At 54.9% G+C, this 17,299-nt stretch overlaps 6 protein-coding genes across 7 annotated transcripts; 5 read left to right on the plus strand and 1 right to left on the minus strand.

Annotated features, from left to right (window-relative positions):
• IUM83_19778 (Serine/threonine protein kinase) lies at positions 1 to 669 on the plus strand (the record flags this gene model as incomplete). Of its 2 annotated transcripts, none has more annotated exons than XM_067944842.1 (1): positions 1 to 669. In XM_067944842.1, one exon carries the CDS (start codon positions 1 to 3, stop codon positions 667 to 669), a length of 669 nt encoding a protein of 222 aa, XP_067786745.1. The 2 variants fall into 2 exon arrangements, with proteins under 2 accessions (XP_067786745.1, XP_067786744.1); XM_067944843.1 differs by having other exon boundaries at positions 121 to 669.
• A 595-nt stretch (positions 670 to 1,264) lies between these two features.
• IUM83_19779 (Serine/threonine protein kinase) lies at positions 1,265 to 1,717 on the plus strand (the record flags this gene model as incomplete). Its single annotated transcript, XM_067944844.1, has 1 exon — positions 1,265 to 1,717. One exon carries the CDS (start codon positions 1,265 to 1,267, stop codon positions 1,715 to 1,717), a length of 453 nt encoding a protein of 150 aa, XP_067786757.1.
• A 250-nt stretch (positions 1,718 to 1,967) lies between these two features.
• On the plus strand, positions 1,968 to 3,889 carry IUM83_19780 (Serine/threonine protein Kinase; the record flags this gene model as incomplete). Its single annotated transcript, XM_067944845.1, has 2 exons — positions 1,968 to 3,667; positions 3,865 to 3,889. The coding sequence occupies 2 exons, from the start codon at positions 1,968 to 1,970 to the stop codon at positions 3,887 to 3,889; spliced, it is 1,725 nt and encodes a 574-aa protein (XP_067786747.1).
• Positions 3,890 to 7,747: 3,858 nt separating this feature from the next.
• IUM83_19781 (serine/threonine protein kinase) lies at positions 7,748 to 9,214 on the minus strand (the record flags this gene model as incomplete). Its single annotated transcript, XM_067944846.1, has 1 exon — positions 7,748 to 9,214. One exon carries the CDS (start codon positions 9,212 to 9,214, stop codon positions 7,748 to 7,750), a length of 1,467 nt encoding a protein of 488 aa, XP_067786737.1.
• Positions 9,215 to 9,788: 574 nt separating this feature from the next.
• Positions 9,789 to 11,417, plus strand: IUM83_19782 (Serine/threonine protein kinase; the record flags this gene model as incomplete). The annotated part of the gene is made up of 1 exon (XM_067944847.1): positions 9,789 to 11,417. One exon carries the CDS (start codon positions 9,789 to 9,791, stop codon positions 11,415 to 11,417), a length of 1,629 nt encoding a protein of 542 aa, XP_067786740.1.
• Positions 11,418 to 12,377: 960 nt separating this feature from the next.
• On the plus strand, positions 12,378 to 12,958 carry IUM83_19783 (uncharacterized protein; the record flags this gene model as incomplete). The annotated part of the gene is made up of 3 exons (XM_067944848.1): positions 12,378 to 12,408; positions 12,482 to 12,839; positions 12,934 to 12,958. 3 exons carry the CDS (start codon positions 12,378 to 12,380, stop codon positions 12,956 to 12,958), a joined length of 414 nt encoding a protein of 137 aa, XP_067786736.1.
• Positions 12,959 to 17,299: the final 4,341 nt, after the last annotated feature.

A 17,299-nucleotide genomic window follows, 5' to 3' on the forward strand; every position in this document is an offset into this window, starting at 1 on the left:
ATGTGGACGGAAGTGGCGTCGGCTGTCGCCGCATTTGTAGTCCCAGGAGTTGGGGAGGTGGTTGTAGTAGCGCTGTGCACCGTGGGGAAGTTGGTGCGCGAGATGAAGGAGAACGAGCAAATGTGCAAGCGCGTGTACAAGCGCATGAAGTCCGTGCACGAGGAGCTGCTGAAGCTCAAGGATGGCAAAGTGCTTCGAGAGAGGAACGTGCTGGAAATCTACGGGGACAACATCGCCAGCTTCATTGCGTTCCTCAAGAAGCAGGCCGACAAGGGATTCATCAGGAGACTCACCAGCAACCGCAAGGTCGTTGAAGAGATCCAGGAGTTCCATATCCGCATGGATTCTCTCTTCAAGGTGCTCAACCTGAGCCACATCGCCGAGATGTCGAAATGGAGGCAGGAGTGGCAGGAGGACAAGGAGGTCGCCATGCAGGAGAGAGCGGACATACTGGCCAACAACCAGACTATGAAGGTGGAGATCGAGAGAATGGGGAACAACATCAAGGAGGGGATGGCTTTGATTGTGGTGGCGCTGCAGCGCAGCCAAGGTGAATCTAGACCCGAAGTGGAGCTGCTGACCAAGGCGTTCAAGAAAGTGATCTCTGTCCAAAGCACAGGTGCCGGCAATACCCCCGTGGTTTATTGGGAGCGACGACGTGAACTTTGATGATGAATGCTTCGCTTCTGGCTCCTACAGGTCAGTCCACCGAGGCACATGGGGAAAGGGGACGGACGTGGTGATCAAGCGCCTTCTAACGGAGGAACCAGAGGCAATTGCTTCGTTTTACAAGGAGGTGGAAGTTTGGTACAAGTTGAGCAACTTGCACATCATCCGCCTATACGGCGCGTGTCATCTTAGCACACCAACGTTCTTCGTCTGCGAGGATGCTGTCCACGGCAACTTCTTCGAGTACTTCGAGAAGGACAAGAGTGAGCTGTGGAGACTTTTCTACGAGGCTGCGCTCGGTTTATCTTACCTCCATTCGAAAAAGGTTGTGCACGGCGACCTGAAATGCAGCAACATCGTAATTGGAGCCGACAAGAAGGCCAAGCTGTGCGACTTCGGTTTCTCGTACATCAGAACTCAATCCGTGGGGCTCAGTGCCAAATCCCAGACAGACAATGTTCGCTGGAAGGCACCCGAAATTTTATCGCTCGCTGCTGCAATCCCGGATTCGTCGTACAATCCACGCTTCGCATCAGATGTGTATTCGTTGGGTATGTGTATCGTTGAGGCTTTCTTGGGCCAACCGCCGTACGACATGGAAGTCGACGAGACTGTGATGGAACTGAAGCTAGAACAGCAAATGTATCCCCGCGTGGACGGCATATCCGACGAGGAGTGGGCACTCGTGGAGCACCTTCTTGACCCCAACTGGGAGACCCGCATGTCCCTAACAGACGCAATCGACACGTTGAAGGGGTTTGCAGACCGAGAGCTAGCTGCGGCAAAAGGCCTGGACGTGGGTCCGACCAAAGCTTTCAAGGTCGACAACCAGGAAACTGGTATCGAGGTAGCGACTGCCACGATGTGGGTGTGCTCGTATTGTACAGCAAGCATGCCGATCGAGTTCAACTTTTGCGGTAATTGCAGTGGAGCCCCATCTTCCCAAGCGCCAGCGCTGGCAATGAGGCGATCATGTGCAAGCTGCAGCGGGGGTGTTCTGTCGACAGATCGCTTCTGCCGACACTGTGGACTCGACCTCAGCTCCTAGGACGCACAAGTTAGATAGCAGTGGAAAATAAAATCGCATATCGAATGATAAAACTATCGCCAGCATTTTGGCCTGTAGGGCTTGTAGGTCTTGAAACCGCAGACGTGCCGATTGACCGTGGATTTTGCTTAGAATTTCTAGGAATGGGCTCCACGATCTTCTAGCGGCCGTCTGCGGTCGAGGGCTCGAGCTGCTCATTCCCAAACCTTCGTGGCGCAGCGCACTTCAAGTTTGACAAGTCTCCAGCCAGATGGATCGCGTCCCGGGCCTGCTGAATGAGGTGGCCGGCCTCTGCGGCAAGATGAAGGAGAACGAGGACTTGTGTCGCGAGCTGCAAGAAAGCGCCGAGTTCTTCTGGCAGCACGTGGAGGCGATGACCCAGGCCGACAAGGTGGCCAAGCAGCAGACTCTGCTTCGATACCAACGAACGCTGCTGAAGATCCGCAAGGCCCTTCGAAAGCACTACAAGCGTGGCCTCTTCATCCGCATCTGGGGCAGCTATCGCGTCGTGGACCAGCTCAAAGCGTTGCTCATGAAGTTGAACGACCTGTACACCGCCATGGGGCTGCAGAGCTTCCAAACGGTGGAGAAGATCCACACTGTCGTCAAAAAGAGTCACGAAGACCTCAAGGCCTGCGCTGAAAACGTTGCCGCCATCCGCGAGACGCTCAATGAAGAAGGCTACAAGGAGGGCCTCGTGTTACTGGGGGTGCTGTCACGGTTCACGGACGGCAGCACCAGCAGCAGAAACATGCCAACAGAACAGGTAGAGCTGGCGAGGAGGACCTTCGAGCTGGCTGCACGCATCTTGAGGCAGCGGAACGAGGAGCTGCCGCTCATCCCCAAGTGGTTCATCCCCAGAGACGCAGTCGACTTCGACGATGACACCATCCTGGATCGAGGAGCGTATGCCACGGCACACGTCGGCAAGTGGGGAGAGGACGGTCTCGGAACCGAGGTGGTGGTTAAGTGTCTCGTGGCGGACGACGCCAGAGCCCAAGAGGAGTTCACGCGTGAGTCGAGCGTCTGGTACGGACTGGACCACCCGAACATCGTCAGGATGTACGGGGCTTGCCACGTCGGCCTCCCTATCTTCTTCGTCTGCGAGTACGTCAAGGACGGCAACTTCTTCACGCATTTCCTGGAGGACAAGAGTCATCTGTGGAGACTGTTCTACTCGGCGGCTCTCGGTCTCCGCTACCTGCACGAGAACAAGGTCGTCCACGGAGATCTCAAGTGCAATAACATCCTCGTGGATGGCGACAACGCCAAGATCTGCGACTTCGGCTTCTCGTACGTGCGAGACCGGTCCCAGATGAGCCTCAAGGCTCAGACGACGCAGATCCGCTGGAAGGCCCCGGAAGCGCTCATGCCCATCGACCACGAGCCGGACTCGGAGACGAACCCGCGCTTCGCCTCGGACGTGTACTCCTTCGGCATGTGCATCATCGAGGCCTTCCAGGACGGCGAGCCCCCATTCGGCACCGACGACGACGAAACCATCATGACCAAGATCTTCGACGGGGTGCCGTACCCGCGTCCACACGGCCTACAGGACGACGAGTGGGCGCTGGTCCTGCGGCTCTGCGACCACGAGTGGAAGGCGCGCCTCACCATTTCGGACGCGCTGCGGACGCTCAAGATGTTCGCAGACCGGGAGGCGGCAGCGGACCTCAACAAACCCTCGGCGCTCGAGTGCCTGCAATGCAACATCGCACTGCCCGCCGGGGCCATCACTTGCTGGAAGTGCGCAGGCATCCCTGCTGCAAGCTTCGCGGACAAAAAGGCAACGCCAGAGGCTGAATTATGGACCCAGCGCGAAGAAATGAAAGAGGATGACATCGATTCGATAATGTCGGAGAACGTTGACGAAGGCACCGCTACGGACAAATCAATTGATGCCCCAATTGACCTTATTTCGGCAAAACATCTCAGTACGCTACAGGAGCGGTGCGTCGGTCCGTTTGTAATCTTTCGCAGCTTTGTGAGTCGTGTGGAGCAACTTGTAAAGACTCACAGTACTCCGAACGAAAACGACGCAGATATTGTTCTTCAAATTGCGATTGTGGAGCTACTTGAGGAAATTACTGGATCCAGGTACTCAATCTTTGGTGACGAAATCGGTTTATGTGGCTATGATTCACAAGACGATTCCCGGATACGACTTGGTGAATGGCTGCTGCAAATACCGCAAAAAGTCTATTTTGCGTATAGTGTTCACAAAAGGCTCGATGCCCTTATCCACAAACTAGGTATTCAAAGCTCGGAGTCTTCGATGAACTGGCAAAAGACATGGAAAGATGGTCGTCGCACGCTGGCAAAATATTTGCTTTCGTTCTTTTCACTTGATGGCTTTGCAAGTTCTACGGCACCAGAGTGTTTGTATATCTTGCGAGACAGCTTGGAGTTTTGGACAAAACGCACGTTTGTGTTGCTAGAAGAAGAAGCGATACTGCTCGAGAGAGTACGAGTTTTGTGTTCTCAACGGCCAGCAAGACAGCGAGTATTAGCTGCATCTACAACATTTCGCTCTGTTCAATTTTCGTCTAAAGTCGTGTCTTCAAGCCTGCTTAATGTTCCAACGGATCAAGTGGAACATGAAAACGACACGAGTACGTCGTGTGTGCACTTCGGAGAGTGGCTAAACACCCCCATTGTGATCTGTTTGATACCACATGATGAAGGAGTAACTGCTGCAAAATTATGGCACTCTCTTAACTTCCCTCATGTTGTGAACCTTCTCGGTTGCTGCGAGACTTCCGATGGATACGAACTACTGACTGAACGACTAAAATACTCGACACTGGTCGAGTATCTCCAAAGTGAGATTCATATGCAGTGCGTCTGGCAGCGATTGCATGAAGTGGCGCTAGGACTCCAATATCTTCACGAGATCGGTGTCGTTCACTCTGATGTGAAGTGCAGTAATGTGTCAGTAACGGAAACTGGAACAGCAAAGATCGGATGTTTGTACCATTGCTTTATTGCACTTATTTTGAGCCCTAAACAAGGGGGTCGTAAAATGAATGATGAAGTAAAGTGGAGATCACCAGAGGAGCTGGGCGTGGAGAGAACCCAAACACAGGCGTCAGATGTGTACTCACTCGGTATGGTAGTGATTGAAGCTGTTACAGGGGACGTGCCATGGGGAAGTGAGATGGCGAGTGATGATGTTGTTAGCAAGGTGTCGTCCGGATTGCTACCTAACCGTCCGGCAGGGTTAACAGATGCTCAGTGGAGCTTAGTAGAGCGCATGTGCCATCGCAATCCGAACGACCGAAGCAGTATTCAAGAAGTGGTTCATATCCTGTCCAAGTTTGCGGTGGAGGAGTATCATTCACATGCACATGCAGATACTAATTCGGATGTGGGTTTCAGCCCACCTACTACAGTTCAAAATGGAAGTGCGCTAGCGCGTGTCCTTCGTCGTGACTGGGTTAGTTCTCTGTCTCAAGGAAAGGAGGATCCCGTTGATGCCCACCATTTGGATAAAACAGACCTACAACCGTCATCTCTATGTTTCGACCAGGAGCGTAACGATGGAGAAGATGGAGGTGATGAAGGCGATAGCTACCCCACTGAAATTGGAGGTGAGGTGAGGCCTGCATGGTTTATCCCTGAGTATGAAACGTGGACGGCTGAGTTTGAGCATTGCGGTGTGACTGCAACTACTTCGCGCCGTCTTGGAACTTGGCTGGATGCAGCCGTTGTGATCGAGCGTGAGAACGAATCATCTGATTCCAGCAGAAAGACTGCCATGAGAATCGCCGACACTTGGTATCGACTGAAACACCCAAATGTGTTGCACCTTTTCGGTGCTTGTCACATGGCTGAGCCTCCATTTTACGTATGTGAATATGCGGCTTTTGGCACACTGAGCATGTACTTGCAACACGAGAAGCATGTGGATACACTGTGGCATCTATTGTACGAGCTTTCGTGTGGTCTTCAGTATTTGCACACCCGTGATGTCGTTCACGACGACCTCAAGTGCGATAATGTACTCGTTACTCAAGACAGAAAGGTCAAACTGTCCCAGTTTCGTGTCAGCACTGCAACTGCAGAATCAAGTGTTTTTATGAATGCTATAAGGCAGAGGAGTGCTCGGTGGACAGCACCAGAAATATTACACGGAGCCGCGCCCTCGTTTGCCTCGGACATCTACGCACTAGGTATGTGCATTATTGAAGCTGCCACAAACAAGATGCCATGGGGAAATTATCACCCCGATGTGCTCGTAAAGCAACAAGTGATCGAGGGCCTGCTACCTGCAAAGCCTGCGATTTTTACTAAGCACCAGTGGGATCTGGTTCAAGACATGTGCTGCATAGATCCCGCCTCACGTCCCTGCACGCAAGAGGTGGCGCACCAACTGAGAGTTTTTGCAGCTATCGAGAACGAAGTCATTAAGGGGTATAAAATTTGCAGAACAGACGCATTTTGTATCACAGCTCAAGACAACGTATTCGAGTATTTCATGAAGATTTACGACGATAAAGTTGAAGACAGCGACGATGAAAGCTTGATCAGCTCTGGATCTAATGACTTTAATTCGTGTAGGCCAAAAACAGTCGAGTCGATCGCTGCAATCGCAGCGAATCAAGTTCTAGTCTCAGAATGGAAAACGAGTCCTGAATACCCGCAACGAGAAATTGAAGACAACACAGCTGACTTTCAATGGGGGGACACGGAAGGTAATGGGGTGTCGATGATAGGCATCCCTCCTTGGCGCATTGATCCGAAGGATCTCGTGTGGGGTGACAAGATCGGTGCTGGTGGGTTTGGAAAAGTATTTCGTGGGACCTGGCTGAATGCACCTGTCGCGATAAAGGAAGTGAAGAAGCACGTCGAAGCAGATCGCCTCATGTTTCATCATGAACTCGATATCTGGTATTCCCTCAATCATCCACACATTATTCATTTGTTTGGTGCGGGTAATGAGGACATATATTTTTTTGTCTGCGACTTGGCGAGCAAAAGTAAAGGAGATCTTGCCGGGTGTGGAAATAAGTTTGAGAAGAAAGAGGTGTGGAAGTTATTGTTTCAAACTGCGTCAGCGCTGCAGCACCTCCACAGCCGAGGGATTATCCATGGGGATCTGAAGGGCAATAATGTGTTGATCAACGAGGACGGCCAGGCGCAGCTCACTGACTTTGGGTTGAGTTTTCGTCAGGCTGTGATAAAGAAAACTACGGGAGCTCCTACCACCGCAGCTGCAAGATGGAAAGCTCCTGAGTGCTTTGTTAAAGTTAAATTGCCATCTATGCCGGCGACAGCAGATCCCGACCACAAACTGACGCCTATGTCCGATGTCTACGCGTTGGGGATGTGCATTCTGGAAGCCGTCAGCGGCAAGACTCCGTGGGGTGATATTCCTGAAAGCGCTGTGAAATATCATGTACGGAACGGTAATATACCTCGGCAACCGTCCTGTTTGTCTAACACCGAGTGGGAGTTGGTGCGACGCATGTGCCGATTTGAGAAGGAAAAACGATTGCTGCTTCCACTTGTGGTGAAGCTGCTGGGCATTTTCGCATTCGACAAGGTGGCGTACATCTCGGATCGTCTTTTCCTCTCCAAAATGGTTAGTGAGTGGACACAAACCAAGCTTGATGCCAGACCTCAGGGAGGCCTGGGCATTGTCTCCGCACCTCAAACTGTGGGGAGGGCTCTTGCAGCATAGAAGGATTGCAAGTTCCAAGCGGGTTGAATCTAAGAGAACACCCTGGAAAGCAGCCACTGCCGAGACGGCTTTCTTGGTTAGATTATCCAGGATAAGTACATAAGGCCTCCACAAAATCCAATGGAGTTTACATTATGCTACGCCTGCTTGGTGTCATCATGCAAACACGGCGTCCGTTGACAGGTAGTATCCGCACAAGTGGCAATATGTATCGTTAGCACTTGGGAAGGCACACTCGGTGAATGACGTGCCACCTTTCAAGGCAGAGAGGTAGGTTCCTGCCATAAAACGTAAAAAAAAAAAAAGAGCAAGAGATACCATTTTCACACTATCGATCGCCAGATCTGCTAGACCAGTCTACGCAATACTTGCCTTGGGCTGCTGCTTTCCTCAGCCTCGGCGAACGCGCTGATCTCCTTAATCACCTGATCCATCTTGGGGCGCTTGGTGAAGTCCGGGTCACTGAGGCGGCTGATGAAGTCCCACTCGGCGTCCGTGAGCCCGTCGGGGCGCTCGTGTCTCGCGCCGCTCATGATCTTGTCCATGGCAACTGTGTCGTCGTCCATGCCGAAGGGGGGCTCGTGCGTCTTGGCCTCGATCATGCACATGGCCAGCGAGTAGACGTCGGACTCGTAGCGCGCCGCCTCCGTGCCCGTCTCCTCCAGCACCTCCTTGGGCTTCCAGCGCACGGACTTGGCGTTGGTCGCGCTGGCATTCTGGCTCAGCCCCGCCGACAGCGTGCGCACCGTGCTGAAGCCGAAGTCGGCCAGCTTGGCCGTGAGCTGGTCGTCCACGAGGATGTTGTTGCACTTGAGGCCGCCGTGCACCGTCTTGTGGCTGTGCAGGAACTCGATGCCCTGGGCCACCTGCAGGAACAAGCGCCAGAACAGGCCACCGTGCTTGTCGTCCTCCAGGAACTCGACCAAGCTGCCGTGTTGCGCGTTCTCGCACACGTAGAACTGCGGGTTGCTCACGTGCGAGCCGCCGTAGAGCTTGAGGATGTGTTTGTTGGGCGGCAGGCCTCCCCACAGCTCCAATTGCCGCAGGAACGCGTCGTCCGACTCGCTCGACGTCTCCGGGAACAGCCGCTTGATCGCCACACTAGTGCGTTCTCCGTCGTGGAGCCACGAGCCCCTGCACACGTCTCCAAAGGTGCCTCTGGTGCCGATGGCCTCGTCCTCGAACTCGACGTCGTCGATGGGGATGAACCAGTCGAACATGCGCAGTCCCGCTTGGTTCAGGTAGCCCGACACCCGCGAGAACGTGTTCTGCTTGAGCGCCACCATGTCGGGCGCCTGGCCTTTCCAATTCATGCCGCTGTGCAGGTTCATGAGCGCCTCCTGCACCTTCTTGTCGCCGCGGAACTCGTTCACGAGCATGCGCTCGCTGGCGCCGCCCACGAGCTCGTTGAGCTTGCCGAGCTGCTCGGCGCGGTCCTCGTCCCACTGGGCCTCCCACTGCGTGGCCTCGGGCTGGTCGCCCACGTGCAGACCCTGCGCCACGTCGCTGAGCTTGAGCTGCAGCTCGCGGATGGTCATGACCAGCGTCTCGCTGCTGGCGAGACGCAGCAGCAGCGGCTTGCGGCGCAGCAGCTTGACGAAGCGCACCACCACGTCCGTGTACTGGGTCTTGAGCAGGTCGGCGACGGCCAGCGGCGCCACGAATGCGTGCAGGAACTGCAGGCGCGCCAGCACCTGGCGGCAGAGCTTCTCGTTCTCGGGCATGCGGCGGCAGCGGCTGGACAGGTCCGAGAGCGTCTTGGTGCTGGACGGGGAGCCCCTGAGCCCGGCGATGGGGAAGCTCTCGGTCGACATGGAGCTGGTGCTGGAGCTGGTGGTGCGGCGGGTCGAGTTGGGGAATGCAGGAGTGAGCGGGCGGTCTCCGCAGGAAGATCGCCGCTGATTTCTAGGTCTTGGGCGATGGGTACAGGTGTAGCACGCCTGCGAAAAAGGTGCGGTCGCAAGGTCCAGCAAGGGGCGTGTCTGGCGTAGGGGCTGGCGCTGTTGCCAGCTCTGGAGAGCTGCCGGTGTGGTTAGTGCGAGTGGATTGGTGCATGGGAGGAGCGGCCTTCACGTGTACTTAAGTATGTGTGGGGGCTATTAGTGCAGAGCTTCGGCGCATTGTGGAGACCGTGATAGATTGTGGAGACTGTGATAGAATGGAGATGCTCGAGTGTGATTGGCTGCCAGCTTCAACCAGGGCGTATCTTTAGTGCGGGGAGCGTGCAATGCGGACTGCGGGCCCTTGTATTGAGACTCTGGGCCCGTCGCCAGACATGCTGCAGCCGCTACGCCGGAGTGGCTGAAGCCGTGCGCGCTCGCACCCAAGTGGACGGACAGTCGCCAGCGGTGATTTGAGTGCGGACAGGAAGGTCGTCGTGCTTGACGCATGGTGTTCACCACGCGAAAGATCTCGAGCGTCGCTTCCGCTGCTCTCCTCACTTGCGATCCCGCCCTGCCCTGCAAGCGTCAGGGCCACCTCCACCCTCCACTACACGCGCTGGTCACGATGGAAGACGTTCCCATGACGCCGGTCGAGCCCGTGGGCTTCCCCGTGCCGTCCCTGAGAGGAATTTCCAGCTACCGGATCGTCTTCAAGGAGCTGCCGCAGCGACTGGGACGCATGCCCGAGTGTGAGGGCATGAGCCGGCGCCTCCACGAACGCATTAGGGCCACGCACGACGCCGTCGCAGCCCACGACGAGCAGTGGAAGGCCGAGTACTGCGACGTGCTCAAGCGCCTCGTCAAGCTGCTGCGTCGGACGCCGCTGCTCGAGCGCCTCGCGGGCGGAGAAACCATCGCCTACACGTTCCGAGAGTTCAACGCCAAGATGGACAGGGTCTCCATCGGCGTGGGCGTGATCGATGCGTCCGCCCAGGGCCAGTGGCAGGCAGACTGGGCCAACGACTGCCAGACCCAAGCCGCTCTACTGGAGCGACAGGTTCGCGCTACTGCCCCAGCCTCGCTCATCGGACAGATGAACGGCGAGAAGACGGTGATCAAGGCCATGCTGGACATGTCCTTGTCCATTGAAGACAAGACCCCTGGTCCTCTCGCGGGGCTGAAGCGGGCGACGCTGGAGCGCCTGCGGGCTCACCTCCGCCTCGAGACCCGCGTCATCACGGCCCAGACGCTGGCTGCGGGCGAGGCCAACGCAAACGGCATCGTGTCCGTCTTCCTCTGGTACATCCCCGAGAGAGACGTGGAGATCACGAATGGCCCGCTCATCGGAGCTGGATCGTACGGCACGGTGAACCATGGCACGTGGCGCGACCGCAGGGGCGTGGTTCACGATGTCATCGTGAAGTCTCTTCATGACCAGAGCTCGGAGTCAGAGGCATCATTTCTGAGGCAACTGCAGTTCTGGTACGAGCTCCCGAAGCACCCGAATATCATCCGCCTATTTGGCGGCTCCCACCTGGCGGAGAGGCGCTTTTTCGTGTGCGAGGACGCCCCTGGTGGCGACATCGTTCAATTCCTGGGTAACGAGGAAAACCGAGGGATGTTGTGGAGCCTCTTCCTCCAAGTGGCCGAAGGCCTGAAGGTCTTACACGATCACCATATCGTGCACGACGGGCTGCGAGGCAGCAACATTCTGATCGGCGAGAACTCCACGCCGAAAATCTCGGACTTTGACTGCTCGCGCATCCGTGCAATTTCACAGAGCTATAGCCAACAGACAGAAGAAAAAATGGCGAGCTCGGTCCGCTGGAAGCCTCGAGAAAGGATGGTTGAAACTTCGAGCGATACTCCGCACTACAAGTCGGACATTTACTCCCTTGGAATGTGCATCATTGAGGCCATGGCACAGGATATTCCCTTTGGGACCGAAATCGACGATAGTGATGTCACGGAGAAAATAATTGCGCGGGAACCGTACGAGCGCCCGAAGACCAGCATGTCGGACGGCGAGTGGAGCGTGATCAGCCGCCTAATCGTTGTGGACATGAACGAACGCCCAGACATCAACGAGGTGATCGGACTGCTGCGCAGTCTGGTACCCCCAAACGCAGCTTGAAGTGTGAGTTAGCGTGAGTATTTCATGAATCTCTGTTTCTTTTCACTCGAGTGTCCTTCTTTAAAAAAATTGATGAGTGTTTACGAATTGCAGTTCCTGTCATGATTTCATGTGTCGCTCGGAAGTGTTAGCTTGCAGAGTTGCGTGTAGCGGGTTGGGATGTGCTCATTTCAAGGGGGAAACTTCATGAACGCCAACAATGAGATGGTGTGGTGTCTTGATTTGGTATCCGTCGTGTCAGTCGTCAATCTGACACCGGAATCGAGACGGCTTCAGCTAGTCAGCTAGCGATCTGCCACACTGTGAGTCGCTTAAACCAAACCACCAAAGAGTTTCGTCCACAGTGCGGCAGTCCAGAAAGCAGAGATGTGGGCTGCGGTGCCAACCCGCGTGCCATCCAGCTATTTGTCACGAGGGGTTTCCGCTTTGTGAATCGTCACGATGTTTGTCTTTGTTGGGAGCTGGACGTCGCTGCCTCGCAGCGATAGCAGTGGTTTCTCACCAATCGCACAGTATGTTGAAGTCGATGAATCCCGCCTCAGCTGCCGCGCTTTCATCGGTGCCGGCGTGAACGGGCTAGCTTGGTGCGATCTCTCTCTCTCTCTTATTCCGTCCATCCATCTCGTGCGCGAAACCCATAACGGATGTCGACTGCGGATCGAGATCAGTATTCGCTGCTGGCCACACGTCTGTCGCCACAAGAGCATTGCCTGCCGCGCGTGGATATGCGTTGGTGGTGAATGCTCAGTGAAACTGAAGCAGAGCTGCGAGCATGCGTTGCGCCGGTGGTTTGCCGACGCCATTCTGTTTTTCTTCTCCTCCTGTATACACCACCTCAAGTGTCCAAACATCTCAAGCAGCAACAACATAATGCTCCAAGCTACTGCAACTGTAACGCGGGTACTCGAAGAGCACAGCGATCTCTCTGGAGCGTCCTTAGGCAAGATCATCTCCACTGCGATGGTGCTGGGCATGGTGCATGTGCTCACAGGTAAAACCGGTCTTGTATCCAAATGGTCAAACTTCGTTTTCTGACTTTGAAAGCTGCGTGGGTATTCATTCAGGGCCCGACCACCTCAGTGCTATCGCAGCTATGACGACCGGGTATTCTTGGAAGGCCTTCTCTCTGGGAATACGGTGGGGCTGCGGCCACTCGCTGGGGCTGCTCATTATGACGGCGATCTTCTTCGCAGCCGGACAAACAGTCAATCTCAACTCTGTCGGCGCTTACCTCAACTACGTCGTGGGCGCCTTCATGATCGTGCTGGGTGCGTGGACAGCAGTGAACGTTCGGAAAAAATACCATATGAAGCTGAAGGAGCTCGACGAGCTGCCCACCTCACCGAGCATGATCAAGTCGCCCGACTGTCGGTCCCCCGTTGGAGAAATTACAGCAATCACCGGATCGCACGGACACTTGGTGTAAGGCTTTTGGTTGTGCTTGTTGCTTTGAAGGTAAATTGGAAACTGAATTGATGTGGTTATTTCTGTGTTCTGTGCTATCCATTTACCCAAGGGCGCCCTCGTGGCGCGCAGTCTGAAACATGCATTGGTTGGCTGTGGCTTGCTGGAGCCAACGGTTGCGCAACCTGGTAAGTGTGCAGGCGGCGACCCAGGCTCTCTGTGCGCGGACTCAACTGATGATGTGGTGTTGCTTCTGCTCTTGCACGTGCAGATCATTACACTCCCCCCGACTTGAGCGAATCCCGGCACCTTGAACGTTGAAGTCGCCGAAGTTGAAGTTGGTATTACCGTAGTCCCTCGATATAAGGAACAGTACAGTGTAACCTCTAATCCAGAGAATTCCACTACGCCCGTGCCACTCGAGTGCGCTGGCGAAGATCCTTGAGTAGCGCTTGCCAATGGCTGACGTGCTTGATGTCGCGCTCGCGTTCCCACGTGTTCTCATGGTGAGGGAGTCCGTGCCACTTGACCAAGTACTCAGGTTGGCGGTTGAAGATGCGCTTCTTGATCAGAGCTTCGACAACATGTAGCGGTTCGCCGTCATCATCGAAAATCACGGGAGTCGACTTCGGGATCACGCGGCCGACGAAGCGATCAGGGTTGCTGTTGTATACCTTGAGCTTGTCGATGTTCACGCGTGGGCTGATGTGCTTCAAGTTGGCCGGTAGATTCAGTAGCGCGACGTTGCCCTGAAGCTCCAGGATCGGATATGGACCGATGAAGCGCGGGATGAACTTCCGTGAACGAAGGGTAGTTTCCGCAGTGGCGTGCGAGATGTTCAGGTCTTGCGTCGACAGTAGGGCTAGATCGCCGACCTTGAATGGATTTGCTGCACGGCGCCGGTCGTAGAACCTTTTTTGAGCCTCTTGTGCGCCCAACAGGTTCTTTCGAGCGCGTTCGATCACCTCTTGACGATGTCGAGCAAACCGAGACGCGTACTCCACGCGAGACCTTGCCACCGGTTGATCGCCGTCAGCACTACCCAATGGATTCTTAGGGTGACGGCCTGTGTCGACGAAGAATGGCGACATCTTCGAAGAGCTTGACACCAGTGTTGCATGCGCATACTCTATCATTGGTAGGTGCTCATTCCAGTCGTTTCCATGGTACGAGATGGAGCATCGTAATGAGTCTTCGAGAGTCCTATTCTGACGCTCGGTCTGACCATCGGCCTGAGCTCGGTGGGCAGTCGTCATCGCTGTCTTGATCTTCATCAGGTTCACCAGTGCTTTCCAGAACTTCGACGTGAACTTTGGGTCCCTGTCGGAGATGATGGTCGATGGGATTCCATAGTACCGGATAACGTTGTTGAAGAACAGCTTGGCAATATCTTCCGCGGTCGCCGTGGTGTGTGTCGGGATGTAGACTGGACGCTTCGACAACTTGTCTACCACAACCATGATCGCATCAAAGCCGTCAGACACGGGCAAATGTGTGATGAAGTCGGTCGAGACAACATCCCAACAAGCTGCCGGCAACGGAATCGGCTGAAGCTTACCGGTCTTCCGGCCGGTGCTCGACTTGTACCTCATACAAGACTCACAGCTCTGAACGTAGGCTTTGATGTCCAGGTCCATGCTCGGCCAGAAGTACCACTGTGCAGCAGCAAGCTGTGTACGACGGATTCCTGGGTGTGCCATGATGGCAGCATCATGCGCGTTGTGGATGACATCGAGCCGAAGTTTCCGGTTGTTTGGCACGCAAAGGCGACGTAGGCTGTCGTCACTCTTTAAATATATCAGCCCGCGGATGATTTCGTGCTCTTTCGACGAGCGGCCTGACTTCCACAAATGTTTGAGGACGGAATCGTTGCCGTATGCCTTCTGAAATGCCCGCTTCGTTTGGCTATCCAGCTGAAGAGAGCTTATCACCGTGTTGTCCTCCATCGATGCTGCGTTCAATCTAATCCGCCACTGAGCCGTGCCAACACTAAGCGCCTTTGAGGCTGGCTGTTTGACGGCAAGCATCACGGTTTGATCGCGGGTCGATATGCTTTGGAGCTTCTCAGTAGCCTTGGCCCGTCGCGAGACCGCGTGACGAATACTGGTGCATGAAGGAGATGTCAAACACGCCGTACACACTGAAACCGGCACTGTCTTGGGCTCACCATCTTCTGACTCCTCCCCCGGACTTGAGGGAGCCGCAGGGGGTCGCGATAACGCGTCAGCAACGACGTTCAAAGCTCCTGGACGATGATGTAGCGTGAACTGGAAGGACGCAAAAAAGTCTAGCCAGCGAGCCAGGCGACCGGACAGACGCGGATGCTGCAAAAACCACTTGCACGCCGAGTTGTCCGTGTAGACTTCAAACGATACTCCATGGAGATAATGACGCCAACGAGTGAGCGCCTGTTTGATCGCAAAGAGCTCCTTCTCGTGAACAGGCCAGTTCAGTTCATGAGGTCCAAGCTTCTTGCTGAAGAAAGCCACGGGGAGATCGTTGCCATCTTGAAGCTGAGAGAGCACTCCACCAATGCACGCATGGCTAGCATCCGTTGTCACGATGAACGGCTTGTCGAAGTCAGGCAGCCGGAGTACTGGTGCGTGCTGGAGCGCAAGCTTGATGGCATTGAAAGCCTGGCGCTGGCGTTCATCCCATATCCAAGCCACATCCTTCTTGACCAGAGCGCTTAGCGGCAGTACAAGCGTCGCAAACTGATGAATGAAGCGACGATAATACCCGGCGAGGCCCAAGAAGCGCTGGAGGTCCTTGATGTTGCCAGGCTCTGTCCATTCTGCTATGGCTCGAGTCTTACGAGCGTCCACGTGCAAACCATCAGCCGAAATCGTGTGGCCGAGGAAGTCGACCGAAGATTGGCCGAAGTCGCACTTGTCAGGACGTGCGTGAAGCTTATTAGCGCGAAGAACTTCGCAGACTTGCCGTAAGTGCTCGACGTGGTCGGCCATTGATCGCGAGAATATGCAGATGTCGTCAAGATAAACGACTACGAATAGTAGATGACTCAGCAGCTTGCGCATCAGGCGCGTCCACGTGCCCGGCATGCCGGCTAGACCCATAGGCGCCACGTTCCAATGATATATCTCATGGTTCGTCCTGAATGCCGTGTATTGCTTTGACGTAGGAGACATGCGCATCTGGTGGTATCCACTGGCGAGGTCGAGAATCGAGAATACTACTGCTCCCACCATGCGATCAAAGAGTTGTTCGATGTGTGGTAGCGGTATCTTGGTAACGTCCGAGGCAGCATTCACCAAGCGGTAGTCGATGACCCATCGAATCGGCATGTGCGGGTTGTTCGAATGCAGCCACTCTAAGCGGGATGGGAACTTGCCAGTAGTGGGATCCTTTTTGGGCACGCCGAAGATATTTGATACCCATGGTGAATCCGACACCTCGATCCAGTTCTTCTTCACCAGCTCTGCCACAAAGATGTCCAATGCTTCCTGCTCGACCTTCGAGAGGCGGAAGGGAGCTCGGTTGCTAGGGGTCGCACCTGGTTTCAACACCACTTCGTGCTCGATTGAGCGGTTCGGTGGTAATCCAGGTGGCAGCTCTGCTGGGAAGACATCTGCGAACTCTTCGAGTACCGCTTGAAGCTGCAACGGAACGGTCTTCACCTTGGGCGAAGTCTTCACCGTGACCTGATACAATTCGGCATACGCTTCGGCTTTCACCTTCGTTTCAAATTCCGCTGCCGAAAGGACACACAACGACGCGTCCGTGTCATCGTCGCTACCGTTGTCAAAGATTCGCGACAATGGCTGACACCCAAGTGCTGTTATCGAGCTCGGTCCCAAAGGCATACTGAAGTATCCCGCCTTGACACTATCATCGAGCTGCTGTCGCAGGTGCTGGGGAAGAGGGTACTGAAGACACTCCGGTTTCACTTCCACTGAAGTCACTGCCGGTCCCGACACCTGAAGACTGTCGTTCAACGAGCTGAAGTCGTGCACTACACGCTGGTTGGGGAATCGCACCACTCCAATTTGCCAGTCGATGATCGGGTTGAACTGCACCAGCCATGGAAGGCCGAGAATTATGTCTTGATTTGTCGACACCTCCCACTCAATGAGAGAAACACCGTTGAAGTCCCTGCCCGCAAAGTTGATAGTCTCCAAACATTGTTGTGCCGTACGAGCCGGTGTTGTTGTACCGTCAAATCGCTCGGCCGTGACCTTGGTGGGCTCGATGTAATGTTGAGCGAGGCCAGGACGCACAATGTTGCGCTCCGCACCGCTGTCGATCAAAACTCGCACGGCCAGTCCGTTCATCGTCCCCTCAAACCGCAATAGCTCACGGTTGGACAACGACTCGGCGCCGACCGACACCATGTTCAGCTGCAAACTGTCGATGACCTCGACGTGGTCGTCACGGTTGTCAGCGTAGTCATCGCCATCCTCTTCTGATACGTCGTCATCATCGACAATGCGACGAAATAAGCCCTGGTTAGCGCGGAA

The sequence above is a fragment of the Phytophthora cinnamomi genome (assembly GCF_018691715.1).
Source record: "Phytophthora cinnamomi strain GKB4 chromosome Unknown Contig65, whole genome shotgun sequence".
NCBI lineage: Eukaryota > Oomycota > Peronosporomycetes > Peronosporales > Peronosporaceae > Phytophthora > Phytophthora cinnamomi.